The following is a 16,648-nucleotide window of genomic DNA, read 5'->3' as shown; positions in this document are numbered from 1 at the left end:
GCACCTACATACAATTACACCCCTACCCTGCACCCCCATCATACCTCACCTACATACTCCCCTACCCTGTACCCCCATCATACACCTCACCTACATACTCCCCTACCCTGTACCCCCATCATACACCTCACCTACATACTCCCCTACCCTGTACCCCCATCATACACCTCACCTACATACACCCCTACCCTGTACCCCCCATCATACACCTCACCTACATACACCCCTACCCTGTACCCCCATCATACACCTCACCTACATACTCCCCTACCCTGTACCCCCCATCATACACCTCACCTACATACTCCCCTACCCTGTACCCCCCATCATACACCTCACCTACATACTCCCCTACCCTGTACCCCCCATCATACACCTCACCTACATACTCCCCTACCCTGTACCCCCCATCATACACCTCACCTACATACTCCCCTACCCTGTACCCCCATCATACACCTCACCTACATACACCCCTACCCTGTATCCCCCCATCATAACCCTCACCTACATACTCCCCTACCCTGTACCCCCATCATACACCTCACCTACATACTCCCCTACCCTGTACCCCCCCATCATACACCTCACCTACATACTCCCCTACCCTGTACCCCATCATACACCTCACCTACATACTCCCCTACCCTGTACCCCATCATACACCTCACCTACATACTCCCCTACCCTGTACCCCCCCATCATACTCCTCAGTCAACATACACCCCTACCCTGTACCCCCATCATACACCTCACCTACATAGTCCCCTACCCTGTACCCCCATCATACACCTCACCTACATACTCCCCTACCCTGTACCCCCATCATACACCTCACCTACATACTCCCCTACCCTGTACTCCCCCCATCATACACCTCACCTACATACACCCCTACCCTGTACTCCCCCCATCATACACCTCACCTACATACACCCCTACCCTGCCCCCCATCATACACCTCACCTACATACTCCCCTACCCTGTACCCCCCCCATCATACACCTCATCTACATACTCCCCTACCCTGTACCCCCCACCATACACCTCACCTACATACACCCTTACCCTGCACCCCACCTACATACATACTCCCCTACCCTGCACCTACATACATACTCCCCTACCCTGCACCCCACCTACATACATACTCCCCTACCCCTACGTACGCACTCCCCTACCCTGCACCTACATACATACAACACCCCTACCTGCACCCCCATCATACACCTCACCTACATACACCCCTACCCTGCACCCCACCTACATACGTACTCCCCTACCCTGCACCCCACCTACATACACCCTTACCCTGCACCCCACCTACATACATACTCCGCTACCCTGCACCCCACCTACATACACTCTTACCCTGCACCCCACCTACATACTCCCCTACCCTGCACCTACATACAATTACACCCCTACCCTGCACCCCCCCATCATACACCTCACCTACATACACCCCTACCCTGCACCTCACCTACATACATACTCCCCTACCCCCCCATCATACACCTCACCTACATACATACTCCCCTACCCTGCACCCCCCCTACATACACCCATACCCTGCACCCCACCTACATATACACAATTACTCCCCTACCCTGCTCCCCCCTACATACATACTCCCCTTAACCTGCACCCCCCCTACATACATACTCCCCTTACCCTGCACCCCACCTACATACATACTCCCCTTACCCTGCACCTACATACATATACACCCCTACCCTGCACCTCCATACATACAATTACACCCCTACCCTGCACCCCCCATCATACACCTCATCTACATACACCCCTACCCTGCACCCCCCCATCATACACCTCACCTACATACACCCCTACCCTGTACCCCCCTACATACACCCCCACCCTATACCCCCCTACATACATACTTCCCTTACCCTGCACCCCACCTACATACACCCTTACCCTGCACCCCACCTACATACTCCCCTACCCTGCACCCCCCCCATCATACACCTCACCTACATACTCCCCTATCCTGCACCCCACCTACATGCAATTACACCTCTACCCTGCACCTACATACATACAATTACACACCTACCCTGTACCCCCCCATCATACACCTCACCTACATACTCCCCTACCCTGTACCCCCCATCATACACCTCACCTACATACTCCCCTACCCTGTACCCCCCCATCATACACCTCGCCTACATACTCCCCTACCCTGTACCCCCCATCATACACCTCACCTACATACTCCCCTACCCTGTACCCCCCCATCATACACCTCACCTACATACTCCCCTACCCTGTACCCCCATAATACACCTCACCTACATACTCCCCCACCTCACCTACATACTCCCCTACCCTGCACCCCCCATCATACACCTCACCTACATACTCCCCCATCATACACCTCACCTATATACACCCCTACCCTGCACCCCCCCATCAAACACCTCACCTACATACTCCCCTACCCTGCACCCCCCTACATACATACTCCTCTACCCTGTATCCCCCCATCATACACCTCACCTACATACTCCCCTACCCTGTATCCCCCCATCATACACCTCACCTACATACTCCCCTACCCTGTATCCCCCCATCATACACCTCACCTACATACTCCCCTACCCTGTACCCCCCATCATACACCTCACCTACATACTCCCCTACCCTGTACTCCCCCATCATACACCTCACTTACATACTCCCCTACCCTGTACCCCCCATCATACACCTCAGTCAACATACACCCCTACCCTGTACCCCCATCATACACCTCACCTACATAGTCCCCTACCCTGTACCCCCCATCATACACCTCACCTATATACTCCCTTACCCTGTACCGCCCATCATACACCTCACCTACATACTCCCCTACCCTGTACCCCCCATCATACACCTCACCTACATACACCCCTACCCTGCCCCCCCTCATACACCTCACCTACATACACCCCTACCCTGCCCCCCCTCATACACCTCACCTACATACACCCCTACCCTGTACCCCCCATCATACACCTCATCTACATACTCCCCTACCCTGTACCCCCCCATCATACACCTCACCTACATACACCCTTACCCTGCACCCCACCTACATACATACTCCCCTACCCTGCACCCCACTTACATACATACTCCCCTACCCCCCATCATACACCTCATCTACATACATACTCCCCTACCCTGCACCCCCCCCTACATACACCCATACCCTGCACCCCACCTACATATACACAATTACTCCCGTACCCTGCTCCCCCCCTACATACATACTTCCCTTACCCTGCACCCCCCCTACATACATACTCCCCTTACCCTGCACCCCCCCTACATACATACTCCCCTTACCATGCACCCCACCTACATACATACTCCCCTTACCCTGCACCCCACCTACATACATACTCCCCTTACCCTGCACCCCACCTACATACATACTCCCCTTACCCTGCACCCCACCTACATACACCCTTACCCTGCACCCCCCTACATACACCCTTACCCTGCACCCCACCTACATACACCCTTACCCTGCACCCCACCTACATACACCCTTACCGTGCACCCCCCTACATACACCCTTACCCTGCACCCCACCTACATACATACAATTACACCCCTACCCTACACCCCCCCCCCATCATACACCTCACCTACATACACCCCTATCCTGTACGCCTCACCTACATACATACTCCCCTTACCCTGCACCCCACCTACATACACCCTTACCCTGCACCCCACCTACATACATACTCCCCTACCCTGCACCTACATACAATTACACCCCTACCCTGCACCCCCATCATACACCTCACCTACATACTCCCCTACCCTGTACGCCTCCCCTACATACATACTCACCTTACCCTGCACCCCCCTACATACACCCTTACCCTGCACCACCCTACATACACCCACACCTACATACACCTCACCTACATACATACTTCCCTACCCTGCACCTACATACATACATACAATTACACCCCTACCCTGCATCCCCCTCATCATACACCTCACCTACATACACCCCTACCCTGTACGCCTCACCTACATATATACAATTACACCCCTACCCTGCACCCCCCTACATACACCCCCACCCTGCACCCACCCCTACCCTGTACGCCTCACCTACATACATACTCCCCTACCCTGCCCCCCTACATACATACATGCATACAATTACACCCCTACCCTGCACCTCCCTACATACACCCCCACCCTGCACCCACCCCTACATACACACCCACCCTACATACAAATACACCCCTACCCTGCACCCCCCCCCCATCATACACCTCACTTACATACTCCCCTACCCCCCCTACATACATACAATTACACCCCACCCCTCCCCTCCCCCCCATCATACACCTCACCTACACACTCCCCTACCCTGCACCCCCCTACATACACCCCCACCCTGCACCCCCCTACATACACCCCCCCCCCCTTGCACCCCCCCTACATACATACAATTACACCCCTACCCTGCACCTAACCCCACTACCCTGCTCTCCACCTACGTGCTCCACTGCCCTGCTCTCCACCTACGGACTCCACTGCCCTGCTCTCCACCTACGGACTCCACTGCCCTGCTCTCCACCTACGGACTCCACTGCCCTGCTCTCCACCTACGAACTCCACTACCTTGCTCTCCACCTACGAACTCCACTACCTTGCTCTCCACCTACGAACTCCACTACCTTGCTCTCCACCTCTACGTACTCCACTACCCTGCTCTCCACCTACGTACTCCACTACCTTGCTTAAGGTTGTTTTGATCTTCTAAAAGCAAAAGAGCTGCACAGATCAGCCAGGGCTGGTGGCATTATACCAGGGGGTACACTCAGCCATTGGGCTAAACAGCTCTCGAAGGCCAGTACAGGGCTGGCATCCCTAAGTGGCAGCCAGATGGAAGGGGCAGGGGTGTGTGCCGTGATTGTGTCATCATAGCCCCACCCCTACTATACACATCCTCCAATCCTGGCAGTGTAAAGGATGGGCAGCAGTTGAACAGTGACTATAGGTGCACTGTAATCTTATCTAAAAACACTGCATAAAACGGGGATTCTGCCTTTACTTACAATAGAAGGCAATAAATGTCATCACTGCGTTCTCCTGTTACACGTCCGGAGCCCTGAGCAGACTGACATTTATACACAGCTGTCAGCCCACACTACGGATGTCCGATGCTTAGAAAGCGTAATATGTACAGGTAATAAAAGTCCAATGAAACATAGGTAATAAAAAAAACAATAGTTTATTTACATATAGAAACAGAATTTGATGGGAAAGGGAACATTCCGGCCCATCTAGATTGCCTTGTGTGTGTGCAGATGTTTGTAATATTGTCCAAGTCTAATCAATAAAAATCTTTATAATTTCAGGAAAAATAAAGTTCTCTAATAACACACTAATTCAGATTGCAACATACATGACTATTAATAGTTCTGCGTATACTGTAGGGCCTAATTCACACTGGATTGCTGCCGCAGTCTTAAGCCCTTAGCGGAGTGCGCTCGCGCAGCGGGGCGCACTGCGTATGCGCACCCCGGGGAGCCCAGTGAGATGCTAACAGCATCTCAGGGCTGAAATCGCCTCTGCCTGATTAACAGGCAGAGGCGGGAGGGGGCGAGCCAACGGCATTAGAACACCGTTAGTGGGGCGCGGTTCGGACAACGCAGGCGCGTCCGGACCGTTGGGGACGGGCCGCGCCAGCTGCATGATGTCACAAGCAGCTGCTGTGACCCAGGACGCAGCCGGTAGCGGCCTACCAATGCGCAAAAAGCTGCGCTGGCAAGGACCTACTCGCCAGGTGCAAAAGTATCGCCGCCGTGCAATGCTTTTGGGCTGAGATGCTGGGTGGACTAGCCCTGTGCTGGGCGTCCCCTCGCATGTCAGAGTAAATAATCGTATCTGAATTACCCCCATAGGGCCTAATTCAGGTGCGATCACAACGGTCCAACCGGGCGCATGCGCAGGCCCCAGAAAATGCGGACGTCTCTGTCCGGCAGTCAGGCAGGGGCGTGGGTTGCTACGCTCCGTTTCCTAGGCGGAGCTTGTGGGAGCGCAGCTTAAAAACGTCACACGCAGCCGCTGCAAACACTAAAATGGTGGTGGCCCTCGGGAGCCGGCATGAGGCTACCCTATTTTCAGCAATCACGCTGAAATTGTGGTGCAACTGCAATTTTAGCGTGGTCTCAGGGGCCTGGCGGATAGCATGCTGGACTATCTTGTCCCACGATGAGCGCCCCCCAGCATGCGATCAAAAGGATTTCATATTCTACTACTTTGCAGGATTTGCAATCCTTACTGAATCGGGTCCATAGCGCACACATATTTCGTAGCGCTTTACAGACCATATTTAGCCATTCACACCAGCTCCTGCCGCAGCAGAGCTGACAATCTAAATACCCTGTCACACAGACACATATACACAATAGAAGCCAAATATCCCACCAGTTTGTTTGTATTCATAACTAACCTGCATGTGTACAAATGTAGCCATAGGTGGTCATTCCGAGTTGATCGATCGCTAGCAGTTTTTAGCAGCCGTGCAAACGCTATGCCGCCTCCCACTGGGAGTGTATTTTAATTTAGCAGAAGTGCGAACGGTTATATCGCAGAGAGACTACAAAATAATTTTGTGCAGTTTCAGAGTAGCTCAAAACCTACTCAGCGCTTGTGATCACTTCAGACCATTTTGTTCCGGATTTGACATCACAAACGCCCTGTGTTCGCCCAGCCACGCCTGGGTTTTTCCAGCCACTCCTGCGTTTTTCCGAACACTCCCTGAAAATGGTCAGTTGCCACCCAGAAACGCCCTCTTCCTGTCAATCACTCTGCGGCAGCCAGTGCGACTGAAATGCATCGCTAGGCCCTGTGTTAAACTACATTGGTCGTTGTACTCGTACGTTGCGCAAGGCGCCGCATACGCATGCATAGAACTGCCGTTTTTTTTTTTGCATGATCGCTGCACAGCGAATAAATGCAGCTAACGATCAACTCGGAATGACCCCCATAGTTATCCCAAAATGGTATTCTAGATTAACGCTGAAACCACTCCCAGGAAATTTAAGCATGGTGTTAAGCTAATGTTATTATTACATTAGCTGCATCTGCAAGTGATGGAAGTCAGGATGGAAGTACGCTTTCTTTGGGATAACATCTGCTCCACCTGCCTGTTTCTGTATACTTGTGTATAATTACTACTTTGTTTCATACAAGTTCTTCCTAGTATAAGGCCATCACTTTTTTGCAACAATAAACATCAATCTAGAACGGCCTATTATTTTATGTGATATCTCTGCACTTTTAATAAATGCCATCAAGCCGCTTCACTCAGCACAGTGATTAAAGTTAATAGGCATCGTGACCCCAATTGACTTGTAGTCCATTAGCAATTAAAGTAATTTTCCTTTGCAATGGCATACAGGAACCAACACTGTCACAGACTAAACGTATGAACCGTTAACATTTTATTGAGGATTCTGCATCATATTACAGCAAGCGAACGCAATTTTCTTCCTTTGTGGAACGCGTTATTTTTAAATGCCCGTGACTAGAGATGTGTTAATGTGTTGCAGAACAATTGTTACTACATTAGTGTACCTAAAAGTGTACCGATATCGCGCCTAGATATAATAAATAATTCATTTCTCTGTACAAAGCAATCGCTAAGAAGTTAAGGACATCAATACATGTCTACTTTATTCACTCCACAGCTTTCTGCAGAATGAGATTTCGGATATGTGTCCAAAAAGAAAACCTTACATTATAATATGCCATACCAAATATCAAAATCCATATAAACCCTATAAATAATTTAACACTTTGATTCAAACGTTTCCTGTAGTGTAGCAATATTTGTCGGATATTTACATACCTGCAGCCACCTCTGCTGCAATAAATAGGAACGCGATGCTGTATAATAAATAATTTCCGTATACGTCTGCGCCGGTTTCCTGCAGAGGTCACCTGTACCATTATTTTTGATCTTAAGGAAGGTACACACTAGGCGATGTACTCTATGAGCGGCGTCGCCTAGTGTTTCCCCCTCCCGAGCCGGGCGGTGGCAGTGCATACACACTGAGCGACCATATTTCTCAGTGACGTCACGCCGCTCTTGGACGACCGTCCAAATTGAGCTGTATGCACGGCCAACAGCAAGGGTCGTTAACGACCCACGGGGCCGCGCATTGCTTTTCATCACCGGCATACACATTTGCCGAGAAAGTGAACGACGACGCTCAAGAACGGTGAAAATTTGCGACGTCGTTCATTTTCTCGGCAAGAAAAAACATGCAACAATGAATGCCTTAGGCATTCATTGTTACATGTTTTTTTTTCTTTTTGTTTTTTTCTGCAGTAATGATTAAGATAATATTGTGACAAAGGAAATTAACATTCAGTATTACGTATAAAAATAAGCAGTTGTATTGTCTTTGTAATAGTATCAACTATCATGATATGTGCTTTTAAATTGTCTGGCCGCCCTCTTATCAGGCACTCCATTAATTTGATCATTGCCCGGCGACATTTACCAAGTCCTAATGTTAATAAATACAGTAGAATCATTTATCAAGGAGAGACCGGGAAGTCTGGGATTTCCTCTAAACAAGAAATGCTGGATGTTGTTAAAGTGAACAGATGTCCCTGCAGTGCCGCTACTGGCCACTAGGTGGATCAGATCCTAGAATACTCTCCTAGTTCCTTTTCAGAAATTTGTCAACTATTCTCAGGCGGTGTTTATATATACACTTCCTAGACATGATTGATGTGTAAGGATGAATAGTTAATGAAATGCAAATTACATACATATAAATGTAATGTGCCAATATGTGCAGTCACCCAAACTGAAATCCTGTGTGACCCTGGGTTAAAGTGCTATAATGGAGAACTTAGGGGGATGTCCTTAGTTAGAGATGAATTACAGTAGGAAAGAACAATTCTTTTTAGCTTCGTTTCATTATTCCTGCGAACAGTCCCAGAACGGAGGGTCCATCACTTGAAAAGCCGAATTTCATCTTTTTGAATGTGTTCATAGCAGGACTGTGGAGACATAACGACATGCGCTGTTATTTGGCCTGCTAAATAGGTACTGACAGTATAAGTAGGTTCTGCCACTCTACGCATGTGCCAGGATCAATGACCAGATCATGCCTTCACCTGGTCAAACTAGTAGTAGCACAGGGTTCATATTGGCATAATGAGACTGGTTGGTGTGGTAGGAAGATGGAAATGACAGTGGTCATTTCCAATAATATACTCTCTGGTCATCACATATTTATATATAGGTCAAATCGCTCAATATCGCGGCTGTGTGAGGCCACAGTTACCCCATTAGCGGCAGAATTTATCATATGATGCAGGTGTATTTTGAACTATGGATCCAAAGGCCTGGACTGGCAATTTGGCAGTTTAGGTATTTACCAAAAACGGCTGATGTGTCTCAGAGTAACAATGGGATAGAAAGGTTTTCCAAACTCTAAAAATAATGCGTCAGACACCAGGGTGAGACGCCCAGGTAATGACAGAGCCTTTGACACCCACCCAACAGGGTGAGCTGTGAGAAATGTTCCAACCCAAGGGAGGTGCTCTTCAAATCAGGACTGTCTAGACCTAGACGTACTGTCTAGACCTAGACGGTCCAACGGGTATACAGAGGTCTTCCATAGAGTTTTGTGTAAGGATTTCCACACAGTTGGGGTGTGGCGAGTGTGTTCCTTTGCTACTACAGCTCAAACAGTTTACCATGGACATTTGCACAGGACTTGTAAACACTATGACTTTTCATCTCTATAAAATAGCCATGGGTAAATTGCTGCCCTATGAGGTAGGCTACCACGTGGCTATTGAACTGTAATATAACAAAAAAAATAAAAATATTTTTTTTTTACTAATTTGATCTCGATTTCCCGCAGCCCACTACTGACCAAGCTGTGACAAGTACACCAAAACAGGTAACACCATCTCAGACCAAAATGTCTCAATAAACTGGACAAGAGTCTAAGAAACATTGCAAATGTCTTCCTCGTAGGAACAGTGGAGGCCACAGAAGTGATCACTCCTGCTACTGTACACACTGTGGAACGGGACTTATTATCCATATGGCAGAACACTGAGCAGGAAAAAACACGAGCACCCACCTCCAGCGCGGTCAGCAGAAAGTCATATATCCCTCCCCGGTTACTGGGGTCCATCAAGTCCTGGATAAAGTGGATTTCTGCTCCCAAATGTTGTACACTGGAATGACAACACCCTCATAAATAAATGAAACTTAAATATTTTGGTACAAGAGGGAAAAAAAATTGTTGAACCCTGAACAAAGTGGGAGCAGCCATGTAGCACTGAAGAGGCAGCCAATCGATTCACTAGAAAATGGTGACATCACTGAGTCTGGATAATCACCCCAGATCCCAGTGACGTCACTTGCGTCTAGGGAATGGATATGACCTCAGCCCCATTGTTGGAAAACCTCATTATGTGACATCATTATTACATATATTACCCCGCTCGAGAGACGACGTATATCAGTAAAGGCAGCAGATCGTCCATGGGGAGTTTATAGTCCTTATTCACAACTCGCGACACGGTTGTTTCAATCTCCTTGTAGGTCTTCAGAATGATTTCCAGCTTCTCTTCTGGGTCCACAGTTGAGCTGCGAAACATATTTTGCGGATTAATTTAAAATGTTTATAAATGATCCCCGCGCAGACCGTAGAGTAGAAAAGGTGATCATCACACCGGAACGTATGGATGTGTGGCAATATGGAAGACTTGCTAATGACTGGAGGAAGGTGGGGGGAATGCAGATGGCTTGATAGTCTATAATCTCCGTTCTAGTGCTGAGCATCAGTCTGATGCAGCAAAGGCCGGTACATCATTATTGTGCAAGGTACGGCAGTATAAAATGTTCTAGGTCTGCAATTTTTTTACGGGAGACAGGGAACTTAAAGGGCCATGTAGGTTTTGGGGGTTCAGTGTTCACTTCAAAGTGTAACCAAATACTTTATTTTGCAAATCCAAATTCCTAATTTTCATCCATTAATAAATATGGGATTGCAACGCGCTGTAGCCTTAGTTATCTTGTGGCCGCGCTGCAGCACTTTCTGTTTATCCGTGACACTTTTCCCTTTGCGAAAGGGTGTTCTGGAAATGATAGTGATGGAAATTTCAAATAATCAGCTGGTAGGGTAGCACTGAACAGGAGATTCTCACTGCATCAGCGTGGTATTCTCGATTAAAGCGAAACAGTTTGCTTTATAAAGTGCACATACACAGGAGCAGGGAATTCTAGGGAACTATAAAAGGCAGGTCGTCTGCGGTCTACTAGCCGTAAAGGAGGTTGGTGGGTGGTCTGTGTACTTACATTATCTTCTGGAGACACTCAGTGGCAGAATTGAAGCACTTGTGTTTCACTATCGAATATCTCTGAAAAACAAACGGCAACATTTACTATATCTCAACATAATCATTATAACCATTAATACCCCGTTTACACCAAAACCCCGGGGCGGCTCCGTTTACACAAAGGTGCAGTGTTGATTGTTCTGCCAGCGCTTGGAATGACATCATCTCTAAGCGCCGGGGATCCAGTTCTTCCTATGCTGTAATCGGCACCTGGGTTGGATGTCCCGAGTCACCTCTTTACACTTCCCTGTCACCGGGTCCAATCCTGCTTGCTGCCCGGGTTGGATTCCTGGGTCACTGTACCCGGGTTATTTTTCAGAGACCCTTTTATACCGAACCGTGACCGTGGATAACGCAGCAATAACACAGGTTATTGCGGTGGTGTAAAGGGGTGTACTGTAACTTCCAACAACAGAAAAACATTTCCTTCTAATAAGTCTGAATGTCCCTTGATTCTCCATATACAGATACATGACTGATACATGGTCCCCATACTGATACGTCACTCTAATGCTGATCCCTACACTGATATGTCACTCTAATGCTGGTCCCTACACTGATATGTCACTCTAATGCTGGTCCCTATACTGATACGTCACTCTAATGCTGGTCCCTATACTGTTACGTCACTCTAATGCTGGTCCCTATACTGATATGTCACTCTAATGCTGGTCCCTACACTGATACGTCACTCTAATGCTGGTCCCTATACTGATGCGTCACTCTAATGCTGGTCCCTACACTGATATGTCACTCTAATGCTGGTCCCTACACTGATATGTCACTCTAATGCTGGTCCCTATACTGATACGTCACTCTAATGCTGGTCCCTATACTGATACGTCACTCTAATGCTGGTCCCTATACTGATACGTCACTCTAATGCCGGTCCCTATACTGATACTTCGCTCTAATGCCGGTCCCTATACTGATACGTCACTCTAATGCCGGTCCCTATACTGATACGTCACTCTAATGCTGGTCCCTATACTGATACTTTGCTCTAATGCTGGTCCCTATACTGATACGTCACTCTAATGCTGGTCCCTATACTGATACTTCGCTCTAATGCTGGTCCCTATACTGATACGTCACTCTAATGCTGGTCCCTATACTGATACGTCACTCTAATGCTGGTCCCTATACTGATACGTCACTCTAATGCTGGTCCCAATACTGATATGTCACTCTAATGCTGGTCCCTACACTGATACGTCACTCTAATGCTGGTCCCTATACTGATACGTCACTCTAATGCTGGTCCCTATACTGATATGTCACTCTAATGCTGGTCCCTATACTGATACTTCGCTCTAATGCTGGTCCCTATACTGCTACTTCGCTCTAATGCTGGTCCCTATACTGATACGTCACTCTAATGCTGGTCCCTATACTGATACGTCACTCTAATGCTGGTCTCTATACTGATACTTCGCTCTAATGCTGGTCCCTACACTGATACGTCACTCTAATGCTGGTCCCTACACTGATACTTCGCTCTAATGCTGGTCCCTATACTGATACGTCACTCTAACGCTGGTCTCTATACTGATACGTCACTCTAATGCTGATCCCTATACTGATACGTCACTCTAATGCTGGTCCCTACACTGATACGTCACTCTAATGCTGATCCCTATACTGATACGTCACTCTAATGCTGGTCCCTACACTGATACGTCACTCTAATGCTGGTCCCTATACTGATACATCACTCTAATCCTGGTCCCTACACTGATACGTCACTCTAATGCTGGACCCTATACTGATACGTCACTCTAATGCTGGTCCCTATACTGATACATCACTCTAATCCTGGTCCCTACACTGATACGTCACTCTAATGCTGGACCCTATACTGATACGTCACTCTAATGCTGATCCCTATACTGATACGTCACTCTAATGCTGGTCCCTACACTGATACGTCACTCTAATGCTGGTCCCTATACTGATACGTCACTCTAATGCTGATCCCTATACTGATACGTCACTCTAATGCTGGTCCCTACACTGATACGTCACTCTAATGCTGGTCCCTATACTGATACATCACTCTAATCCTGGTCCCTGCACTGATACGTCACTCTAATGCTGGACCCTATACTGATACGTCACTCTAATCCTGGTCCCTACACTGATACGTCACTCTAATGCTGGACCCTATACTGATACATTACTCTAATGCTGGGCCATTAGAAGGGCCACAGGGTTGGTGCAAGTTTGGAAGGTGCGCCTACAGATGCGCCAACTGTTATTACAGCGTGTACGGACGCTGACAGCGGCACCTCAGTCCTTGCGCAGTCATACACACAGATGTGCACCAGGGAAAGGCTTTGTAGCAGCATTTGCATAAAGTCACAGACGGGCGTCAATAGACGCGGACGCTTCTGCGCCCACCCCTGACACAGGCCCCTAAGGGAGGAGATGCAGCAACTTATTAGGAAAGCAAGATGGTCAGAGGGAACATGGAAGCCGTTGTGCTCTGTGCCGTACCCTCACTGAGCTGCCATATTACACTGTAGCGAGTGTGTGACCCCACCCCCCCCCCCCCCCCCCCGATATACTGTTTACTGGCACCACCCCAGGCAACTGATTCTCAATGGGAAAAGGGGAGGTAGTGATATGGTGCAATATCCAATGTCTTGTATAAACAGACAATAAAATATAACTTTTATTATATACTTGTAGAAAAATACGCCAGGAGAACCCACTCCCCCTATGCAGCCATTTACTGCTGACGGGTCTCACCTTCCTCCTTGGGCGGGGTGTGGGCAGCGTCTTGTGGGGGATACCCGGCCTCCTGGTGACCTGAAGACAATGGATGCTGGGCCGTCATGAGGGCGCCAGAAACTTTTTGTTGTTGTTATTATTATTATTTTTTTGAAAACAAGGTGAGATGGGCCCAATACATGCAGCATTACAGTCAGTATGAGCCGGGGGCATGCGGTGGTGCTGGCATTCCTCAGGCTATTGGAGGGGTGGGCAGAGGTCACACAATCCATCTCAGAGCACTGGCGGGCACATATTATGGAAGACAGACAGACGGGGTCAGTACTGCCCAGGGGACTGCGCAGACTGGCTACTCAGACTTTACCAACCACGTATTTTCCTGATAGATATGAACCAGAATAGTGGGCACAGCACTGGGCAGTGCCAGCTATAATTTAACCCTGGCAGCTTTATAGCTTTGGTAAAACCCTGCGCTGCCCCTTACAGTTCTCATGAGTAACGGAGGAACCAGTTAATGATACAGGATGAAGGGGGAACAATAAGACGGGATGAATGAGAAACAGTAGAGGTGGATATAGCGTACATTCAGAGCGACCCACAAAACGCAGCCGGGAGGATGTGGATGACTGGGTGAAACGTACAGCACTTCACAGGCAACCGCAGTGTCCCAACAGCGTCCGAAACATGCAGAAAGCAAGATGCTGTTACACTGATACTATGACTGTATATACCGTATATTGCACATGCGCCTAAATACAGCACCAGTCTTACCTGATTGGTTGTCAGCTTCACATCTTTCAACGGCCACAGCTGCCTAAACAGTTACAGAGACATAGCTGAACATACGTGTATTATATTACATAGTGTACAAAACGGTACAATAACATTCCCTATCCTGATGGGTCAGGTCATTATATACTTTCGGCGAAATGTAACAGCCTCCGAGTTCCGGAGGTACGGGACTTTTGTGCACAGTTTTAGCCATGTCCCACCTCGAACCTTATCCAGCCCTTCCACATCTCACCCAGTCAATAATGCACCCCAACTCACCCGCACCAACCTAACTGTACTCCAGCTGCACGTCACCTACCCGACTGTACCCCAATGCCTCCTCACCCACCCATGCACCCCAACTCCCTCTCACCTATCTGACCAGCTCACCTACTTCACTACATCCCAACTCCCCCTCACCCACCAAGTGAACTCCAACTTTCCTTCACCGACAAATTGCACTCCAACTGCCCCTCACCAACCCAACGCCAAGTCACCTACCCATCTACACCCTAACTCTCGCACACCCAACAAATGCACCCAAGTTCCCCCTCACCCACAATTTGCACCCAAATTCACCAAAGGATAACTCCTTGATGTATAGCTGTTATTTTCTAGATTATATTAAGACATAGCACAATTAACTCTGATGACCTTAATCCTCTTTGTAACTGTCCTGCACATTTTATGTATTTCCATTTTGTGTTCCAATAAATTTCCATCATGTTACATTGTATCTTTGCTCACCTCTGTACATCCAGAAACTCCAGCAGCTTGGTGTCAGTCAGGACACCCAGGCGTACTATCCCCTGCCAGTAGAGGGCGTCCTCCTGCTGGTGGTATAGCATGTACAGCATGAAGAGGTCGGGGTGAAAGCGGGGAAGGATGGCTGGGAGAATTAGGGTGTAAGGGTTCAGGTCCTCACTGCAAATAAGAGATTCAAGCTGAGTCTATAAAATGAAATTACCAACTTGCGTTTCGCCGGTTGATACATAAATAAGCAATTACTGTACATGACGGCGCTGTGCTATCAGACGTACACGTGTGTTTTCCTGTACTGGAAGTAGGCTGGAACTTGCATGGAGTAAGGGCCCAAATGGATATGTGCAAAGCAGACAAATCTCTAGTTTCCCTACCATGTCACTGGGCAGACAAAACGTCCTCCACCCAGATAAATAAGAAATAAAGCTTCATCTTAGCACTTACCTTATCTCTTCGCTTTGTAGTCTGGAGTGTGACCGGTCTACTTTATCTGCGGTCATCGCAATTAAGGCCCTTTAGAAATAAATACAACCACATGCAATCAATGAATGAACATCGTTTAAACATTTCAAATGAGACGATTGTATAATTTGATCACAGATTTATATTAATTATTTTTTTAGGCATACAACCAGACTATAACCTGCATGTGTTCCAGTGTCTGTATACGGTGTCCCCATACACCTAGCGTTACTGCGTGATATGTAGCGAGACGCTGCGCTATGGGTAATAATTCCCGTACATTGATACTCTTCCTGAATGTTTTTTTCATTCTTATTACCATCGTACTTTAAGACTTTACTGCAGGATATAGCAAGTATAACAAAGAGTATATATATATATATACACACACACACACACACACACACACACACGCGCGCGCGTGTAGTGAAGGGACATGGCCACAATTGGATGGCCCATCCAAGATAGGGCGCATGTACTCAAACAGAGG

The 16,648-nt window shown here is 48.1% G+C and overlaps 1 protein-coding gene across 5 annotated transcripts in view; it reads right to left on the bottom strand.

Moving 5' to 3' along the window:
- Positions 1-5,259: 5,259 nt before the first annotated feature.
- The window catches only part of ALS2CL (ALS2 C-terminal like), a 156,052-nt gene continuing 144,663 nt past the window's right edge, over positions 5,260-16,648 (bottom strand). For 4 of the 5 annotated variants that reach the window (XM_063924517.1, XM_063924521.1, XM_063924519.1 and 1 more), the window contains 8 exons: positions 16,141-16,209; positions 15,682-15,858; positions 14,935-14,977; positions 14,182-14,241; positions 11,390-11,451; positions 10,529-10,678; positions 10,167-10,263; positions 5,260-9,069 (listed from right to left, as the gene is read on the bottom strand). In XM_063924517.1, coding sequence (XP_063780587.1) covers positions 9,022-9,069; positions 10,167-10,263; positions 10,529-10,678; positions 11,390-11,451; positions 14,182-14,241; positions 14,935-14,977; positions 15,682-15,858; positions 16,141-16,209 — 706 coding nt within the window. In that variant the 3' untranslated portion in view covers positions 5,260-9,021. The remainder of the gene's footprint in view (positions 9,070-10,166; positions 10,264-10,528; positions 10,679-11,389; positions 11,452-14,181; positions 14,242-14,934; positions 14,978-15,681; positions 15,859-16,140; positions 16,210-16,648) is intronic. The other variant, XM_063924522.1, reaches the window with a different exon arrangement.

Source organism: Pseudophryne corroboree, chromosome 5 (genome assembly GCF_028390025.1).
Source record: "Pseudophryne corroboree isolate aPseCor3 chromosome 5, aPseCor3.hap2, whole genome shotgun sequence".
Lineage (NCBI taxonomy): Eukaryota > Metazoa > Chordata > Amphibia > Anura > Myobatrachidae > Pseudophryne > Pseudophryne corroboree.
The sequence above is the reverse complement of the archived record's forward strand: the minus strand, read 5'-3'. Positions and strand labels throughout refer to the sequence as shown.